Consider the following 18,732-nt stretch of genomic DNA (forward strand, 5'->3'; position numbering starts at 1 on the left):
TTTCTTTTGAACAGTTTTTCAAGTCAGCAAATGGTATGTACCTTCTAGTTATTTAGGAAGCAATATTACAACACACACACACAAACATAGTGAAATCTTAAAAGAAAAAAGATACAAGGGGGAAAATAGCCAATCTTGGGGGGGGGGAGTTAAATCATTATCAATAAGATGTTGAAAACAGAATGTATTCCAATAGCAGTAATTCTGCAGTTACTTGAGTTCAAATCGACATGCTTTTCCCTGTATATAGACTTTATATTCTCAGATGTGGTATTCCATGTAGAATATAGAATCTCAGTAATACACAAAAGTTAGTCACTGTTATTTACAATCCAAGGTTAAACCCTGACAAACTTTCAGTTTGATTGCAAGAATAAACTGATCAGCTGGACTTTCCGGCCAACTGTGAAAGTTAAGAAATGGGTAACACCGTTGAGAAGAGGGTTGCACAAATCTAGAAATATTTGCTGTTCTGTCAGACGTTTGGATCAAAACAAATAGTGTATTGTCAAAATACATTAAAACCATATTAGAAAAGTCCAGAAGCTGGCAATTCAAGTTGATTAGAACTTTCCAGGCTGAATAGTCATGAGCATGCCCTTGGATTATTATTCATTTCAAGCCGGCATTTGACCAGGAACCTTATCTTGACTGAAATGTTTCTGGCTTGCAATGGTTCTTCTGATTACAGAGTTGATCCGCTTCATCAAACAACTTCAAAACAGCAGGTAATATTACTACTAGTAAGTTGATAAGCTAAATAAAGTGGTCTTTTGCCCACTCTTCTGGTATCGTTGTATTAATCAAAATGTCTTCTGGTCTATACAGTTTTATGGAAAAGATCATATGCCGAAAAGTTTTCAAGCAAACTTGTACTAAATAGAAAAGTCAATTATGAAAAAATTGTGACCCACAAAGAGCTTTGCATTCAAATGGTTGACATAACAATTATAGAAGTATCTATATTTTCAGGGCTGTTACCATCTTGAAAAAAAAAAAAGCCCAACCACGTAGCAGACGTGATTAGGGGCTTTCCCTGTAGAAAGCACAATATGAAATCAAAGTTGGTTAATTTTTACTATATACGTTTGTGACTATGGGAAGACTTGGTTTTAAAATAATCACACAAAGCACATTAGTATACATTTCATAAAGTTTCATTCAGAACTACATAGTGCAGAAAATTATATATTTTCTCTTTTTTTTTTTCATATCAAAGCAACAATCCATAGTGGTTCTCATCCAAAATGCCAACAGCCCATATTTTGCAAGAAATGAAGGTCTACATTTTTAATAAAACAGAATCAGCAGCACACAGTATTCCAATATTAGTCTGATCTTCATACAAAGCTAAATATAACTTATTTTTGAATGGATATTCAGAAACTCCAGTGAACTTTATTATAATGTCTTTTTAAAAAAAATATTTTTAAGAAGCCGTCGCAATACATTTAAATAAGGAAATGGCCTCATTATTGAGTATTGCATCAAGATGAAATGAAACAATCCATTAAAAAAGAGAGGAGAGAGAGAGAGTGAGAGGAAAAACCTGATTATTTAAATTTCTTTTAAAACAAAGGAAGCCTTTCTGTTCAGAACCCTCTATTTGGGATCACAATGCTACATCCAGTTTGTAATAGTTTGACTTCTTTGTTATTTGCTAGCAGTATCTACATAACCCCATCCCACCTCCCACCCACCCACCCTCAAACCCCTCCAATCTGTCAGGCAAAAATCAGATCACAGCAAATTGTAAATGATCTCGGCAGGTAGTGCTGTCTTAAACCTACAAATGTTAAGGAAATTATCTACAGTTCTGTAAACAAATTACATTCTTTATTTTTAGGACATAAATAAGTTAAAATAGAATGATTTGAGCAGAAAAAAGGCAACATGCCAACCAAGAAATGTGTGTGTGTATGTGTGTGCATGTATATGTGTGTGCGTGTGTGTGTATACATATATATTTCACACACACACACACACACACACACACACACATACTTGTACACACACATGCACATATAGTATATATGGGTATATGTATATGTGTGTAAGCTTAGATAATGGAGATATATTTATTTATATATATATATATATATATAGTTATAATATATTATTTATATATTTCTATATATATTCATAAATGTTCATTTTAGGTTCCTCTGGCCAACTGGTGCAAATCTATTGTGCAAGTTAAGCTTTGCGATTTCAAAAAAAAAATATTTAAATTAATCTATACAACTGTGTCCATGCCACACAAGCATTTAAAAAACTCACAAACTGGTGAATTGGATAAATAGCTTCAAATAAGTCTTCTCCTTTTCCTTTTTCAAGGAATTAAAAAGGAGGTCAGGTTGAAGTGGGTAATACATTCATGCAGGATAGCGTTTGTATTGTTTTTGTTTGTTTCTGCAGGAGACAAAAGGGGGAATATGTCAATCAACCATTCATTCTTCCAAAAATCACTGTGACTAAGGATGCATTCATTTATCTGTTTCTTCAAAGTGATCAGGAATTCAAACAGCTTCTCAGCCAGCATTGTTTACACTTATTTGTCTCTGTTATACATTATTATTATTATTATTATTATATTATTATTATTATTATTATTATTATTATTATTATTATTTATATTGATATTTTTGCAGTGACTTTTTCAGCTAAAGTGATGTTTCCAGGCTATGGATTGGGCTTCCTGGACTAGAAGAGGTAGCTGATTTGCTTGTGTCAGTTGTAAGGTTGATCCCACTGTCAATAGCACTATTGTTCTTGTTCAGTGAAGATGGGGGACTCGGCTTTTGCTTGAGGACAGAGTCTTCTTCTAGTTCTGTGTCGTCAATGAGAGGAATATGGGGCTGGGAATCTTCTATCCTAAATTCAGGATGAGTCATAAAGTTGTGAATGGAGGTTCTAGATTCCGGTTTTTCCAAACCTTCATAGAGAGAGCTACGGAATGCCTTCACGACGCGGATCTGAGAGAAGAAAAAAGATGAGAGATGTCAGTGGCAACTGCTTTTTGAAAGCATCACAGAGTGATGTCAATTCTTGTGGGGAAGGGATATTGAGTGAAAAAATGAGATGTATGATTAGGGCACACAGGCAGCTGTAGATCACAGTCTCTGGATTCTAAAGGCATAAACAAGAGGCTCAACTTTGTACATTTTGAGCATCTGTATGAACTGCAATGTTAAGACCATATGAGTTTAAAGCCATCAGACCTGTTCCCAGAACTGATGGGAAGCGCTGGTTAAAAGAAAGCGAAATCCACTCATGTGGTACATTCCTAGTAAAAGACAAGCCATGTTAATTCCAAAGCAAATGTAGTACCATGCATCTTTATCGTTTTGCAGTGAGTAAGTAGGAAAGCCTTGGTGTGTTTTTTTTACAGTATTCCCTTGTACAGAAAAGTATAAGACAAAATAAATTGCATATCTCAAACAAGAAAGCACCAAACACAAGACACAGTTGGATGGAAAAGTATGAGAGACAAACAGAGGAGCCAAATGTAAGAACCCCGAAAAATAATGACCATCTTTTTACCAAATAAAATAAAATAAAGCAAAATAAATGAAGCAGTCAGGAGCACAGCAACAATAACAACAACAAAAGAAGAAGCCAAGCAGACAAAATATTGGGGCAAAAACATGCTTGGAAAAAGTCTGTTATCACATAAACACAGCTAACTGGCACACAACAACTACACTTGAAAGCCTGGATAATGTGAACATGAAACTGTTGATCACCTTTTGTTTATTTTTCATGCATATGTGAGGTAAACACTCGAGTATAAACCCAATGTTCTAGCCATTTTTTAAAAAAAATCCCTATGCAATAATTTATTATATATTGTGATTATCAGGTTTCATAAATGGAATTATAAAACATCAGATTACTTTATCTGTAATTCATGTAACCTTGTAAATAGGACTCATAAAGGTAAATTAATAAAGGTATATTTTTATGTCAGTTCTGCAGCTCTCAAACTATGACCCTTTAATTGTTTCAGTGTATTTTTCCTCCTTTTCTTTTACTAAATTATAAGTTGAGAAAAGTGAGCAGTAGGTTTTATTAGATAGAATTATGGCAATACAGCAGACTAATTTCTACGTCTGCAGACATCTGAGGTGAGAATTGATCAATCTGTTGTGGAGCAGAAAAATTATCTTTGGAAAAAAAAGTGTTTAAAATGTTTCCTATTCCCCTGCTACCAAGGTAAAAAAAAAAATCACCAAGGAATAAAGATCAGAATGGTAAAATATGTGCAGTATTGAGAAATGTATCATGAGTATAAATGAATTCTGTGACTTCTGAGCATTTTGCTTGGCCCTTAATTATAAGGTGAATGAAACAATCTTGCTCATGCCCTAAACAGGGTCATTGCAGCCACTCTGCAGGCTGCAGGATTTAAAGCTAGTGAGGAGGCTGCAACTACAGTGGTATCTCTACTTACAAACCATTCCGTGACCAGGTTCTTAAGTAGAAAAGTTTGTAAGAAGAAATAATTTTTCCCATAGGAATCAATGTAAAAGCAGAGGGAGGGTGGAGGTCCTGTTTCCTCCCAGGAGATTCTTAGAGAGGCCCCACAGAGGCTTCTCCCCGCCTTTTCCGGCTGTGTTTCCTCCCAGGAGATCCCTAGAGAGGCCTCACGGAGGCTTCTCCCTGCCTTTTTCAGTTACAGTTTCGGAGGCTCAGGTTTATAAGTGGAAAGTGGTTCTTGAAAAGAGGCAAAAAAACCTTGAACACCTGGTTCTTATCTAGAAAAGTTCATAAATAGAGGCGTTCTTAGGTAGAGGTACCACTGTATCTTAAAGATCAAAAATCCAACCCTACCTCTTCTAGTGGAATCACTGTGTCTGGATCAGCCACTCAATCACTGTGTCTGAATCAGCCACTCTTGTGCCTGATTTTTTAGTTTAAATGTTGCAATCCCCCGCTTTAAAATGTGGCTCTCGAAAAAACTCTCAGAAAAAATGAGATCACACCAGTAGCTTCTGAATTTAATTCTGATTGTATCTAGAACTTGAATAGCCTGTGAAATTTTGGACTTAATTACTATTGGAAAGCCAAAATGAGATTAGGGAAAGGAGAACAATCTGTTTTCTTCACACACAAAAGTCTCTAATTCTTCAAAGTTCTTTTTGTGAACTCTTCAAAGTTAATTGCTGCAGACACACAATAGGCCAAGCACATTTCCAGTTTCTTGTTGTCCTTTCAATCTTGCATATATTCAAGGGTGGGCTACTGCCTGGACGGGTGGGGGGGGGCGATGCAGTGGGGTAGCAAAAATGGAACTCCACCCCAGAGCACCCAATTTGCACTGAAAGATGTTGAAAGAAAATGCATGGTGTTTTGCATAAACCATGCCCACAGTGTGTTAGCCCTTCACTGCATTTATGCATCAGCTGGTTAAACATTTTCCTCCTTGGCCAAAGCTACATCTGCAGTTGAAAGTAATATTGGTAGTACTGCACTTAATCTATGTATTGGGGAACTCTTCTCAGAAATGATCCCTAAGGTCTTTTCTTATTCATCAGCCAGCTCCAAAAGCCAAATACCAAGAGCCATCACAGTAAAGGGACAAAAGCTACAAGCAGTGGACCAAGTTACCTACCTTGGCTCACCCTCTCCCGTGCAGTGACAATTGACACTGAGGCCAACTGCAGAATCGCCAAGGCAAGCTCTGCATTTGGTAGACTAATGTGTGGTCCTCGGACAGGGGTGTCATACAAATCCAATTAAATAAATAAATAAAAATAAATAAATAAGCCTTGCTACAAAGCTCAAAGTCTACCCAGCAATAGTGCTAACTCCCTTGTTGTATGCCAGGGAGACTTGGACTGTATAAGGAGACATGCTAGGCAATTGAACCACTTCCACATGACCTGTAGAATTCTGAGGATCCGGTGGCAGGATAAGGTGCCTGACACTGAGGTCCTCTCCAGAGCAGGCCTGCCATCAATTCCCACCCTGCTGATGAAAGCCCAGACACGCTGGACAGGCCATGTTTCTAGAATGCATCCCTAAACAGCTTCTCTGTGGTGGGGCTGCCTAAAGGAAAGCGGTCGCATGGGGGACAAAGGAAGCAATACAAAGACACTTTGAAAGCCTCCTTCAAGTCCCTTGATATCGACACCACCTCCTGGGAAACTCTGGCACAAGATCGACCAACATGGCGCCTGCTAATCTACCAAGTCTGCCAGACATCTGAGAACAGAAGAACAATCATAGCAGAAGAGAAGCAAGCACTCCACAAAGCCAGAGCTTTGGCAATGGTGCCCACATAAGTCTGCCCAACATGTGGCAGAACATTTTGTACCCATATAGACCTCATCAGCCACCTGCGGTCACATCACATAAAGCCCACAGCCCACATTAGATGTCAAGGTCCTCTTCGAACATGATGGATGAACATCTTCATCATCATTCTGGCCCAAGAACTCTGCCCAGTATGATAGAAAGCTCAAGATGAGCTTTCTACCACCATCTCAGCTCGTGCTGAGAAAGGATTATCCATGTCTACTTAACAGTTGCTATCCCAATGTTGCATTTCTATATAACTCTATATTCTATAGAATAATTGAATAATTAATTCTGTTTAAATTCTAATTTTAAAAAAATCCTGGGTCTTTTCCACAAATAATTTCAAAAGAAATTCATTTGTCTATAACTCATCAGGGACAAACTTATCAGGGGCAAATTAACACAAAGAATGTGATCTGGAGTCACAGAACAAATATAAACATTTAGAATTATTTTACAGATAAGATCTGTATATAAGATCTTATAAGATCTCCTGACAAGCTATTTGTATTTTTGGGAGACTGCAACACGCTCTACATGGGGCTACCCTTGAAAAACGTCCGGAGACTATAACTGATCCAGAACACAGCTGCGCGAGCTGTTGTGGGTGCACTCAGATACACTCACATCACGTCAACACTCTGTGAGCTGGAACCAACTCCCCCCAGATATCAGAGTTTTCCCCACCCTCCTTGCCTTTCGTAAGCTCCTTAAAACCCACCTCTGTCGTCAGGCATGGGGGAATTGAGATCTTTCCTTCCCCTAGGCTTATAAAAAAATTATGCATGGTATGTCTGTATGTATGATTGGTCTCTTAAATTGGAGTTTCTTTTTAAAATTAACTTAAATATCAGATTTGTTTACATTGTTTTATTACTGCTGTTAGCCGCCCCGAGTCTGTGGAGAGGGGCGGCATACAAATTTGATAAATAAATAAATAAATAAATAAATAAATGGAAACACCATAAAATATGTATATCATAAAGACAGTGATTATGTAATGGAGACAGCTAATGAAAAGAAATGATAAACAGCAAGAAACATGGCTCCATATTTTTTTTTTTACAGGAATGGAGACAACAGAAAAATGTTTTTAACAAAGGATTGGGGTAAGGGTGGGGATCACATTTCAGGACATTCTGACATGGCTTTTAGTTTCCACTTCCTTCTTCTTTGCTGCTGCAATGAAAAGTTTTTCAGATTTGCTGAAAACAAGACTTCAATAGTTCTATTCGGCAAACAAAGGATAAACACTAACACATTTTTACCTCCATTTGAAGAAAAATAATCATTCTGGCCAAGTATAGAATATCCCTCCTCACAATGCAGTATCGATAACCCGTTTTCAGTTGTACTAGAGTGGTAGGATATGGGCTTATACTCGAATGTTTACCTGGCTTTATCTAAGCCAAGTACCAGAATTGGGTTCACATTCATTATCAGGCTCAAGGTTAAAGACTCACAACCTCTTTTTATTGCACTCTCTCCTGCTGAACCATTTTGTCCAGGGGTCTCTAGCCCTCTAGGAAAACAAACACATTGAATATTCAGAAAGCAGAGTGAAGGGTACTGCAAAAGCAAATATTTCATTTTTACTGAAAGCCCTACACCAAGAAGAGCTGCTCAGGTAAATGTGAAGTCAGTTTTGCAAAGAGATGCTAACTCAAAGGGAATAATTGCTTTACTTAGTTGAAGTTGCAATTATGCAAAGGCAGGGGGGAGGTTCAATTAATTAACTATGATTTACTCTCATTTTGGAAGATGTTCAGCATGTTAAAAATACTGAGGAATATTTCTATTTTGCTAGAAGCCATAATAACCTGGGCATGTCCTGATGGAGAACTCAGCCAGCATCATCACAAAGATAAGAGATTTTATTTAGTGCCTGGCTAGGAAAGCATTGTTATCTATTCCACATGTAGAAACAAAGTGGACTAGCTGCAGAAATTTCAATACCAGCAAAAAAAACCAACATCTTTTAAGGTACTGTATATATTGCTTTAGAGGGGACAACATGTTTGAGACTTGCACTTGTCCTTCATGAGAAAGGAATTCAGATTTTCACATACAATTTTGTCTTCAGGAAGACATGGCAGGCCTAACACTGCTATGTGCCACATCTTACCATGAAAAGTAAATAGCAACTCAGAAGGGTGGTAGGCAGTAGTGGATTCTAAAACCTTTTACTTCTGGTGCATATGGAACACTTCTGTGCATGCAGAGAAGAGTCCCGGGTGAGTGAGCGGAGCCTCCCACTGCCAGCACTAGCGGTTCTTAGAACTGGGCCAAACCAGAAGCAACCCACTGCTGGGGGTAGGGCAGCTCCTGAATTGTGGTGGCATTTTTTAAGCCATTCTACCAAAACACGAAAGCAGTCTCCATGATGAAAATGGACTTGTTCTAGAAAATAGTTTCATAAATATTTGATCATATTTTACAAGAACAAAAATAAATGCTCCAAAGATAATTATTAAGGTTATATATGCTTTGAAAATAACTGTCAAGGTTCCAACTAATGGACCCAAGCAAATCAGAACTCTGAGACTAGAATACTCCTCAAATAACTTCTTTAGTGAGTACATCTTATTGGTGTTGCTCTAAACGAGTTCTTTGAGGAGGATTCCTCAAGAACTTTCAGAGGTTTTTATACCTCCTGTGAGTCTCTGGGGAAGCAGTTGTTTCCTTTCTCGGATTTGTGTGCAAAGTCTGAAAAAAAAGATGTTGCTTCTTCATATGAATGAGCCATGTCCTTTAGCAGTAACCTTAAAAATGTGACTGTTTTTAATTATTAGAAGAGCCGTACTATGCCCATAGTCACAGAGTGGTGTATAAAAGAAGGTTCGTTCACATACTTATCCAAGTTTTCCTTATATGTGATAGAAAATGGGCATCTAATCATTTAAATATATATATATTTTAAACTCAAACATTCTATTGGTGAGACTGGATAAAACACTTATTTAATTTTGTACATGAATCAGGATTCTATTTTTTAAAAAAAAATGCATTTTAGTTAGCTGGAATTCAGAGTCACGGCATATATAAATCCCATCGAAACCAAAATTCAGATTCATGTAATTTTTCAGTCTGTGAGCTCATAGCAAAATAGGCCTTTGCATAATCAACAACTTTATTAAAATAAGTCATATCTTTAAAAAAGCTACTCTAATATAAACATTTCTTTACGAAGTGATACTTTTCAATACAATGTTGAAAATTAACATCACAAGTATATTTGTTTTAAATGTTAGAATAGAGTGATAAAGAAATTAAATGAAAGATGCAAGATATGTAAGATATTTGAAGGATGCTCTGAACTGCTAGATAGAGTTAGTCTCCAATGCCAATGCAGCAAGTGTATTAAACACAGTAGCATTAATGTGCAAAGACAGAACATGCAGTTTCTGTTTCTTTTCTCTTAAAAAAAATTAAAATGACCTCTGGAATATATTACCAGCTAGCTGCATACAAATAATATTTTTATTTTCTTTAACAATGCATGCTGCAGCTTAGAACAGTTTAGACTTTTTTTTTGTTTATGGTAATCCAGATAATGAATTTCAGCATTCACTCCAGTGGATTACTGTCTGTATGACAGGACTTTTCTAATCTTGTATTGCCCTTTGAAGTCTCTTAATCCTCTGCAGACCAATGGAATGTGAAAAACTTCCTTCAACACCTTTTTAGTAAAATCTGGTCATTTGCAGGAAAGGTTCACTGGAACTCACTGGAGTTGTTTTTAATATAAGCCAACTGCAGTTTTCATCTATAAGTATGTATTACTGAGCTGTGTTCTGTTTATGTTATAAAACAATAATTAAATTAATTGTTTATAAAAGTTCCAAAAAATGTTTCACTGCCATCAAATAGAAAACTTTAGATGTATTTTATTTGAGGCCAGGATTGGTTTAAAATATTATCTAAATTATTATTTAAAGCACGGTCCTATACCAGAAGAGGGTTCCTCCTGGCTCGGACCAGTTTGCCGGAACCAGTAGCAACCCGCTGGTATTGCTACGATGTCACAAAACTGGATTGGTCGGTGCTGGTCCATGAAAGCTGCTATCCTTTAAAAAAAACTTATGACTGTTTTTCACACTTACTGAAAATGAAAAATATACTTTATTCCCTGCATAAGTACCAATTTGGTAAAATGAAGAGATGGGAAAAATCAGAATTTTTCCTTTCTTTGTTATGTACATCTTAGAGAAGTCTGTCTTTTATGCAGGAATTTGGGGGGAAAAGGGCACTAAAAAAAGAATTTAGAGCAGGGGTCTCCAAACTTTGCATCTTTAAGACTTGTGGACTTCAACTCCCAGAATCCCTCAGCCAGCAAAGCTGGCAAATTCTGGGAGTTGAAGTCCACAAGTCTTAAAGTTGCCAAGTTTGGAGACCCCTGAATTAGGGTGTTACACATAACCAAGACTTTTATATGCCATTTCCATCTCCAGATCATGTGACCATGGGCGTGACTTAGATAAAGATTCTGTCAGGTGATACTCACGACTAAGTCTAAGCAGACATAACAAACCCAGCAAAGAAAAAGAGAGTCCTTTGTGGGCATATTGCTTCCGCTTTGCCCAAACTGTAGTAAGTACATAAAAAATTACTTTTCACTGGTGTAGGAGCTATGGGGAAGTTATTTACATATTTATATGATAGCTATTTGTGAATGGTTAAGTTACCTAATTAGGCTTGAAATCCACTACTAAGTTTCAATCAAAGTTGAAATAAATAACTTTGGTTAATTAAAAATTTTAGGAAGTTTTTAACAGCTTAGAGGCTATGTAGTTTCCTACTATTTTACTGATATAAAAAACATCAAATTCAATGTAACAATTTGAAGCGTTCCTGGAGAAATGTAAAACAAATTTGTGCAGTCAAAGAAGAAATATGAACATGCGAAGAATAGACCTATTCATTATAGGAGAAAGTTGGTATTTATTCCATGGAAAGTAGTTACAAATAAGACATAAATTATCAGTGGAAATGAAGACCTGTAGGAAGTAGTGTACCGGTGTGCAAAACTATAGCACTCGTGTTAAAATGGAAGAGAGATGGGAAAGGGCACAATGGCTCAGTCGTGTGACTTCTAGACAAATGAGCATCTCTGTAGGAAGATGCAGTAAGAATACACACTCACGCCCAACCGCCGCAGCAGATGTGCTGGTAGGAGAGGAAAGAGCATTTGATAACGAAACGTGGCTAGGGCTAGAAATATTGGTTACATCTTGGTTCTGGCTTGTGACGGAGGATTGTCTCCTGAGAGCTCCCTGAAAGGAAGTGCCACTCTTGAAAGTATTGACTACTTCGATCTGTAATGGAGGAAAGAATGAGACAAGTTGCTTGAGGAATGGACATAACTTTGCAACTGACAGGAGCTGTATTTTCTAATCATATTCAGCTGCTTCCCCCAAAAATCATTTCAATCTTCAGAGTCAAAAATAATGAAAACGTCTTTTAAGATTTAGAGCATACAATTTCTATTCAAAAGAGAATCGTGAAATATCACCACTGCTAGGAGTTGATTTATAGTAGCAGATTTGTGGCTTAAAAAGAAATGTGGGGTGGACACATTTTCCTGCTGCCCTTGGACTTTGCTGGCTCCGTCACAAAGTGCTATAAATTTAAGACATTAAGGCACACTGCATCTGCAGACATTAATTATCTTTATATCTATCAGGAGATCAATTTTATTCACTAGGAGGAAAAATATTAAAACACTTCCAATTTCACATAACAAATGATGTACTTTAGAATAGCTCAGCAATGTAATTCTGTGAATATCTATTTCCAAATAGGTTCTTTTTATTTTCAGTCCCAGCTTACTTTTTATAGGATTGCATAATAACATATAAGATAGAACAATATTTCAAATGTGATTATTTTATTATATTAGATCTCAGCTCCTATAATCTATGGTGAAAAGAGCTGCATATGCTGGTTGCTGGGAACTGAAACTGGAAGGCACCAGACCAAGGAAGAATATAATAATATATACGTTGATTTATTAATACCATAATCATTTTCTTCCAATGAATAGAATAATTTCTGTAAAATAAACATTCTGTAACATAAACAACAAACATAATTTCCCATAGATTTTAATTACAAGAAAAATAAAATCTGGAATTATTTGGATTAAAAATTAGGAAAGTGATTCATACCTCAAATTTCCTAGATCAAGATATACACATTTGATGTTTATAAAGTAACCTATACCCTAGATAAGCCACGCCCACAGTGTGGTAGTAAAAATTCACTGGTTATAGGATTATAAATACAAATAATAATAAGTATTAAAATTACAATGAAGAAAGGCATGGAAAGCATTTGTAACAAATGAAGCAACTATCTGTGAAAAGGCAACTAAAAGAAGAACTACAGATAATAACACAACTAAAGAACTACAGATAATAACACAACTAAAGAACTGCAGGTAATAACACAACTTTTTTTTTTTGCACCTCTCAAAGATATGCTAAAAATTAGAGACATTTATCATAATATTTAGACATAAAACCAGAGTTGGGTTCAGCCTGGTTCGGACTAATTCGCCACAACTGGTAGCAACTACTGGTGACATTGCAATGACATCACTGAACTGGATTGGTCTGTGCTGGTCTGTAGGTGCTGCCACCTTTAAAAAAAAAAGGATTGTGGTGTGTGTGAATTTTTTTTCTTCTGTGCATGTTCAGAAGCCAAGTTTCTGGCATTGCACATGCACCACCATTTTGTGTTTGGCTTATTTTTTAAAAAAAAAGGTTGAGGGGGGGGTTGTGATGTGCATGACCGCGCACACAAGACACAGCCATGTGGCATGGAGGAAACAAACTGGCAGGGAGGTAAGTTGGAACCCACCCCTGCATGAAACATACAAGAACTGTAGTGTAAGTATTAAAATAGGGTGACATCGTTAAAAAAAATTATCTTATGAATTCCAGAATCAAAACAAATCAGATTTGAAAAATCAAAATAATTCCATGTATTTTACATCAATGTTCTGTCCCAACATTATATCCATTGCCCATGCTGGCATTATACAAAGTTTAAGAGAAAAGGCAAACAATAGAAAGGGTAAAATCAAAATATAGAAAAAAATAATAGCTTGAATATTTCACACTGAATTTTGAATAGGAAGGAGAACAAAGAGGCCAAGGTAGAAAGATTGGGCAATTATTTTAAAATTCCTATTGGATATATAGTCTTGCAAATATGCCTTTGTGCCATAAGTATCCAATATGAGACCTGTTTTAATCATTTCCAGTCCCTTGCACCAACATTGACATCAGCAAAATGACAACTCATATGTGATGATGGAGTCAAGTACTGTAAATGCTACAATTCTGTCTTGCATTCATAAGAAGATGGATTTGCATGATTACATCATCATCTACTGTGTTTCCCTGAAAATAAGACCCTGTCCTATTTTTTTTTTAACCCTAAAATAAGCACTTTGCCTTATTGAGATGCACTTAAAATCCCAATTGGGCTTATTATCAGGGATCCTGATCTGGACAGGATCCCTGTCACCATGATTTCTTTAAGAATAGATGTACCCTCCCCGTTTCCAAGCATTTGCTAGGTTGTCAGCAAATCTCCTTTTGAATCTCAGGAAAAGAAATGTTTCAGCTGCCATTAAATCTAGTAAAACAATAAATATTTTCTAACTCTTGGATGGCAGCAAACCTCTTTTCTGACATGAGCAACATTTAGTATGGATTAAGCTAATCTGAGCCATTGAGTCATTCTCCAAAATGTTTACCTCTTACAACCCAAGAAGAAGAATTCTTGCAAAATAGTGTTGTATAAACGTGGGGTTATATTTTGTAGTAGTGATTTTTAGTTAAACCTACTTAATCAACTAAACAATCCAGCAACTCTCCCTTTGGGAAAATGAAAATACATTATTAGCACTATTGAAGTCTTTAAAGAGTATACAATACCATTACAATAAAAAACCCTCTGGGTGTATTAAATAAGAAATATAACATACAAAAAGACTTTAAAAGAGTTGATCCATTATAGCGTATATTCTCAATATCTACATTGAGGATTTTCATCCTGATAATAGTTCTTTATGCATCATAACCAGATGTTAACACTATGGTTTGTCCAAAAACATAAGGGGCTGTTTTCATAATGAGTTTCAAGTTGGTGATAAATTAACAGCTTGCCACTCTATCTATAGAAGGCCTGATGTTTATGGAAACTTGGGAAGAGTGATTTTCATGAGGGAATTGATGCAGCCACAAAGCATTTTTTTGAGTGGTTCAAGGCCATCCTATCCCCACCCACCTGGGGAGAAGTGGAGGAAGGACTTGCCGTGCTGGCACAATCTGAGCGGGAAATGTGACAAGTTTGTGGGTGGGGGACAAGGGATGTGAACTTTCAACTGAGTGGGTAACTCAGATACAGGTTTCCCAGTGTAGGTGCCAGGATGGCTCCGGAAATAAATTGGAACTTTGAGGAGTACTTAACAAAAATAAAATCTGAAATATCAACTGCTGAATGGAACTAAACATATAATATTTTAGATGTTATCAACCTGAACTATATTAATCAAGATAATCAAGAGCCGGTGTGGCGCAGCAGGTAGAGTGCTGTACTGAAAGCCACTGAAGCTGACTGTAAATCTGTAAGTCAGTGGTTCAAATCTCATCACCAGCTCAAGGTTGACTCAGCCTTCCATCCTTCCCAGGTGGGTAAAAGGAGGACCCGGATTGTGGAGGAAATAGGCTGGCTCTGTTAAAAAGTGCTATTGCTAACATGTTGTACGCCGCCCTGAGTCTAAGGGGAAGGGCGGCATAAAAATTGAATAAATAAATAAATAAAATAAATAATCTTGTACAATGTTTTATGCTTGACTCAGCTTGTTTATTACTTCATATTACAATAGAAAAGCTAATGTACACAAATTTACACAAGTGAATGAACACCATGCACTATCAAATGAGCTTGGCTCAAAAGGGCTTGCCTCCTTAATATTAAGAAATGCTTACTTGCCTAACTAAATTAACACTCTTAAATTAGAGTTAAATATATTTTCTGGATTAAACTATTCTAATCCAGGATCTAGGGCACTCTCCAATAGAGGTAATTTTTTAGAATCTGTGTTAAGAAATAGCTATGAATAGAACGTGGTGAAACTCCAAATAATTGACTCCACCTATCTTTTATTTTTAAAAGAAATGAATTATAGCTAATAATAAAAATATTAAAAATATCTGCATTTATTATTTTCAAAGAATAATTACTGTCCAACTTTAATTGGCTTTCTTCTGGGAAAACAGCTAAACCTACATTATTGAGTCTATTTATAGGGGTGCGATTTGGCTGGTTTGGATTCATTCATCTGAACCGGATGTTAATTTTAATCTGGTTCACTGAACCAGTTGTTCCAAGGAGCGACTGACCTCGTCCACCCTGCCCTTCCCCTGCAGTCCATTTTTGATGACAGGTAAGTGCAGGGCCCACACAGAAGCTCTGGGAGGGCAAAAAACAGATCTACTGGAAGTCCTGGGAATCCTGAAATGGGCCTGTTTTTGGCCTCTGGAGGACTTCCAGAGGCCAGGGAAGGCCATTTTCACCCTCCCAGAAGTTCAAAGAAAGCCCCTAGAATCTGGGGAGAGCAAGAAATTGGCCTATCAGAAGTACTAGAAGTCCAAAAATGGGTCTGTTTTCAGCCTCTGGAGCCTGGGGGAGCTATTTTAATGCTCCTGGAGGCTCAAGGAAAGCCTCCAGAGCCTGGGAAGGGTGAATAGATTATTGTGAGCCACCCAGAGTCCTATTGGAATTGAACAGCATATAAAGATCACAATCAATCAATCAATCAATCAACAAACAAACAAACAACGCCCGTCACCGTGGGGCAGGAGGCTGAGTAGGGCAGACCCCTATGGCCATAGCCACTCACAACTAGGCACCAAACCAGTTGCTAAAATTTTGCAATCCCACCCGTGTATAGTACTCAGTTAATTAGATCATCAAATTGTGTGGACTCTCTAACCCTGCAAAAATTAGCTAGACATAGTTGGATTTAACCCAACAAGACTGATATTTTGTTTATGGCTAAAATAACTATCTTATAGTCTCCATACTATAGAAGAGAAGTTTGCATCTTCTCTCTCAGCTCTGAAGAAATATCCTAGAAAACTCCACAAAAATAGGATTTCCTGAAACGGTGTCCACTTCACAGCCACCAGAACATATTGGCTACAGGACAATCATCCATAACTTTATTCAAATCAATATAGGACAGAAATCACTATTTACACACATCGTATCTTAAAACAATTCAATGTCACTTTGAAGAAGCAGAATATCTGCAATTTCTTCTGAGTGGATATCCTTTGAATGGACAAGCTTGCCGACCCAGATCTAGGAACAGCTTTATGGTAAGAACAAACATCCTTGTGGGTACAAAAGTATAGAATCAAATTAAAAGGTGGAGGAAGGAGATCTCAACAAGGAATTATCTTAAAGGAGGATATGGCTGAAGAATCTGATCTTTATACTACTTGGAGGACCCTGAATAGGTTGGAGTGCCAAAGTGTGAATCCATTGCTCAAGTGAAGGTTATTAATGGATAACAACTTGTTGTGTGAATGTGGAGAGACACACAGCCCAGCTCATCTGCTGATATATCAGTTACTACCAGAAACATGTACCGGTAAGGACTTATTTTTGGCCAACAACAAAGCCAAGAAGGTGGCTTCATTCTGACAGTTTAAAGTTTGACCTAGACATGGAAGAATAAGAAAAAGCCCTACATGGTATCGGACCAGATTACTTACGAGACCGCCTACTGCCACATGAATCCCAGCGATCGGTTAGGTCTCACAGAGTCTGCCTTCTTCAGGTCTATCAACCAGACAATGTCGTTTGGTGGGACCTAGGGGAAGAGCCTTCTCTGTGGGGGGCCCGGGCCTCTGGAATCAGCTCCCCTCATAGATTCGTACTGCTCTCACCCTCCTCGCCTTTCGTAAGTCTTCTCATTTATGTCATCAGGCTTGAGCTGATTAGATCTTAGCCCCTGGCCAACAAATGATTGTATGATCGTTGTATGAATGGGTGTGATTGATTTTAATATTTAGGGATTTTAGATAGCTATGTAATTTTAATTTAATCGGATTAATGTTATTGTAATTTACTGTTTTTTTATATGTTGCAAGCTGCCCTGAGTCTTCGGAGAGGGGAAGCATAGAAATCCAATCAATCAATAAATCAATATCACTTTCAACTGGGCAAAATAAAGCAGATCAAATAACAGCACCTACTATATTAATCCACCAGATATGCCTTATTCTATGTTGTCATATTCTATTGCTGCATTTCTGGGTATATTTATGGTATGCTACTTTACTGAAAATATAATAAAATGATTTGTTTGTTTTAAAAATCTATACAAATCCTACAGGTTAAAAATATAGGTGGAGAAGGGGGATTGCTCTTTGATCCAACAGTCCATTCCCTTCTGGCATTTTTGTTTTGTTTTGTATTGTTTTGTTGGCAAGTTCTATGGAAATTGAGAATATCAGATATTTATCTCTGTCAACCCCATCTCTTCCCACAGTATGAGGAAAAGCAAAGGAATATGTGTCCAATTATTTTGCCTTCCCTCTCTTCAAAATATGTCTAAATATTTGTATTAAATAATACAAAGAATGTGGAGAGAAGATCTATCTTCTCCATGTTTCCAGAGGCTATAAAGGTTTGGACAATGTCAATAAAACTCTATGATAACACAGCGAGGTTTCCCAATCACTTCTTGTTCACTCGTACTGTAACCCATGTTTGTGTGTGTGTGTGTGAATATATGCGCGTACACTCTCATACACAGTGGATGCACCATTTTTTTTCAAAACTCTTTCAAAATTATTCATTGATCAATTATTATTCATTGATTAATTAACACAAAAACAGAAGGGCAGAAAGTAGTGAGGGATTATTGTAAGATATATTGCTAAAATTCCTACCATAAGGTATCTACATCTAAGTAAAAAGACAAGTGTTTTGGTTAGCAAGAAAGCATAATTATTGTTTATTTTGGTTGAAACAGTTAAAAAGAGAAGAATTTTCCATGGATCATGAAGATAAAGACATACAAAAGAACTAAGGGCTATTTTTAAATCTACGAGAGGAACTAAGTGGAGAGTTGGCTCTTTGTTGTTTACACTCACCACAACCAGAAAGACATCCTGATAGAAATCTCAACAGACAACAGTCCTCCTGCAACCACCAGGAAGAAAATAATCCACATTTAGAGGAAACTCAAGGTAGATAATAGCCTCTCCCTGGGAATACATTTTGGGAAAAAACCTTTCCTAAAAATTGCTATTAAAATACTGATTTAATTTAAGTTAGCAGCTTTTTATTGAATTACCAACTAATGTAGATTTATCTTCCCATGTGTTTCTTTCCATCTAA

The 18,732-nt window shown here is 36.8% G+C and overlaps 1 protein-coding gene across 4 annotated transcripts in view; it reads right to left on the minus strand.

The window, feature by feature from the left end:
• Positions 1-2,318: 2,318 nt before the first annotated feature.
• Positions 2,319-18,732, minus strand: part of ATP2B2 (ATPase plasma membrane Ca2+ transporting 2) — a 169,218-nt gene continuing 152,804 nt past the window's right edge. For 3 of the 4 annotated variants that reach the window (XM_070735780.1, XM_070735779.1, XM_070735778.1), the window contains one exon: positions 2,319-2,975. In XM_070735780.1, the coding sequence (XP_070591881.1) occupies positions 2,664-2,975 (312 nt within the window). In that variant the 3' untranslated portion in view covers positions 2,319-2,663. Of the gene's footprint in view, positions 2,976-11,446; positions 11,619-18,732 lie in introns of all 4 variants that reach the window. The other variant, XM_070735781.1, reaches the window with a different exon arrangement.

This window comes from Erythrolamprus reginae, chromosome 2 (genome assembly GCF_031021105.1).
Source record: "Erythrolamprus reginae isolate rEryReg1 chromosome 2, rEryReg1.hap1, whole genome shotgun sequence".
Classification (NCBI taxonomy): Eukaryota; Metazoa; Chordata; class Lepidosauria; order Squamata; family Dipsadidae; genus Erythrolamprus; species Erythrolamprus reginae.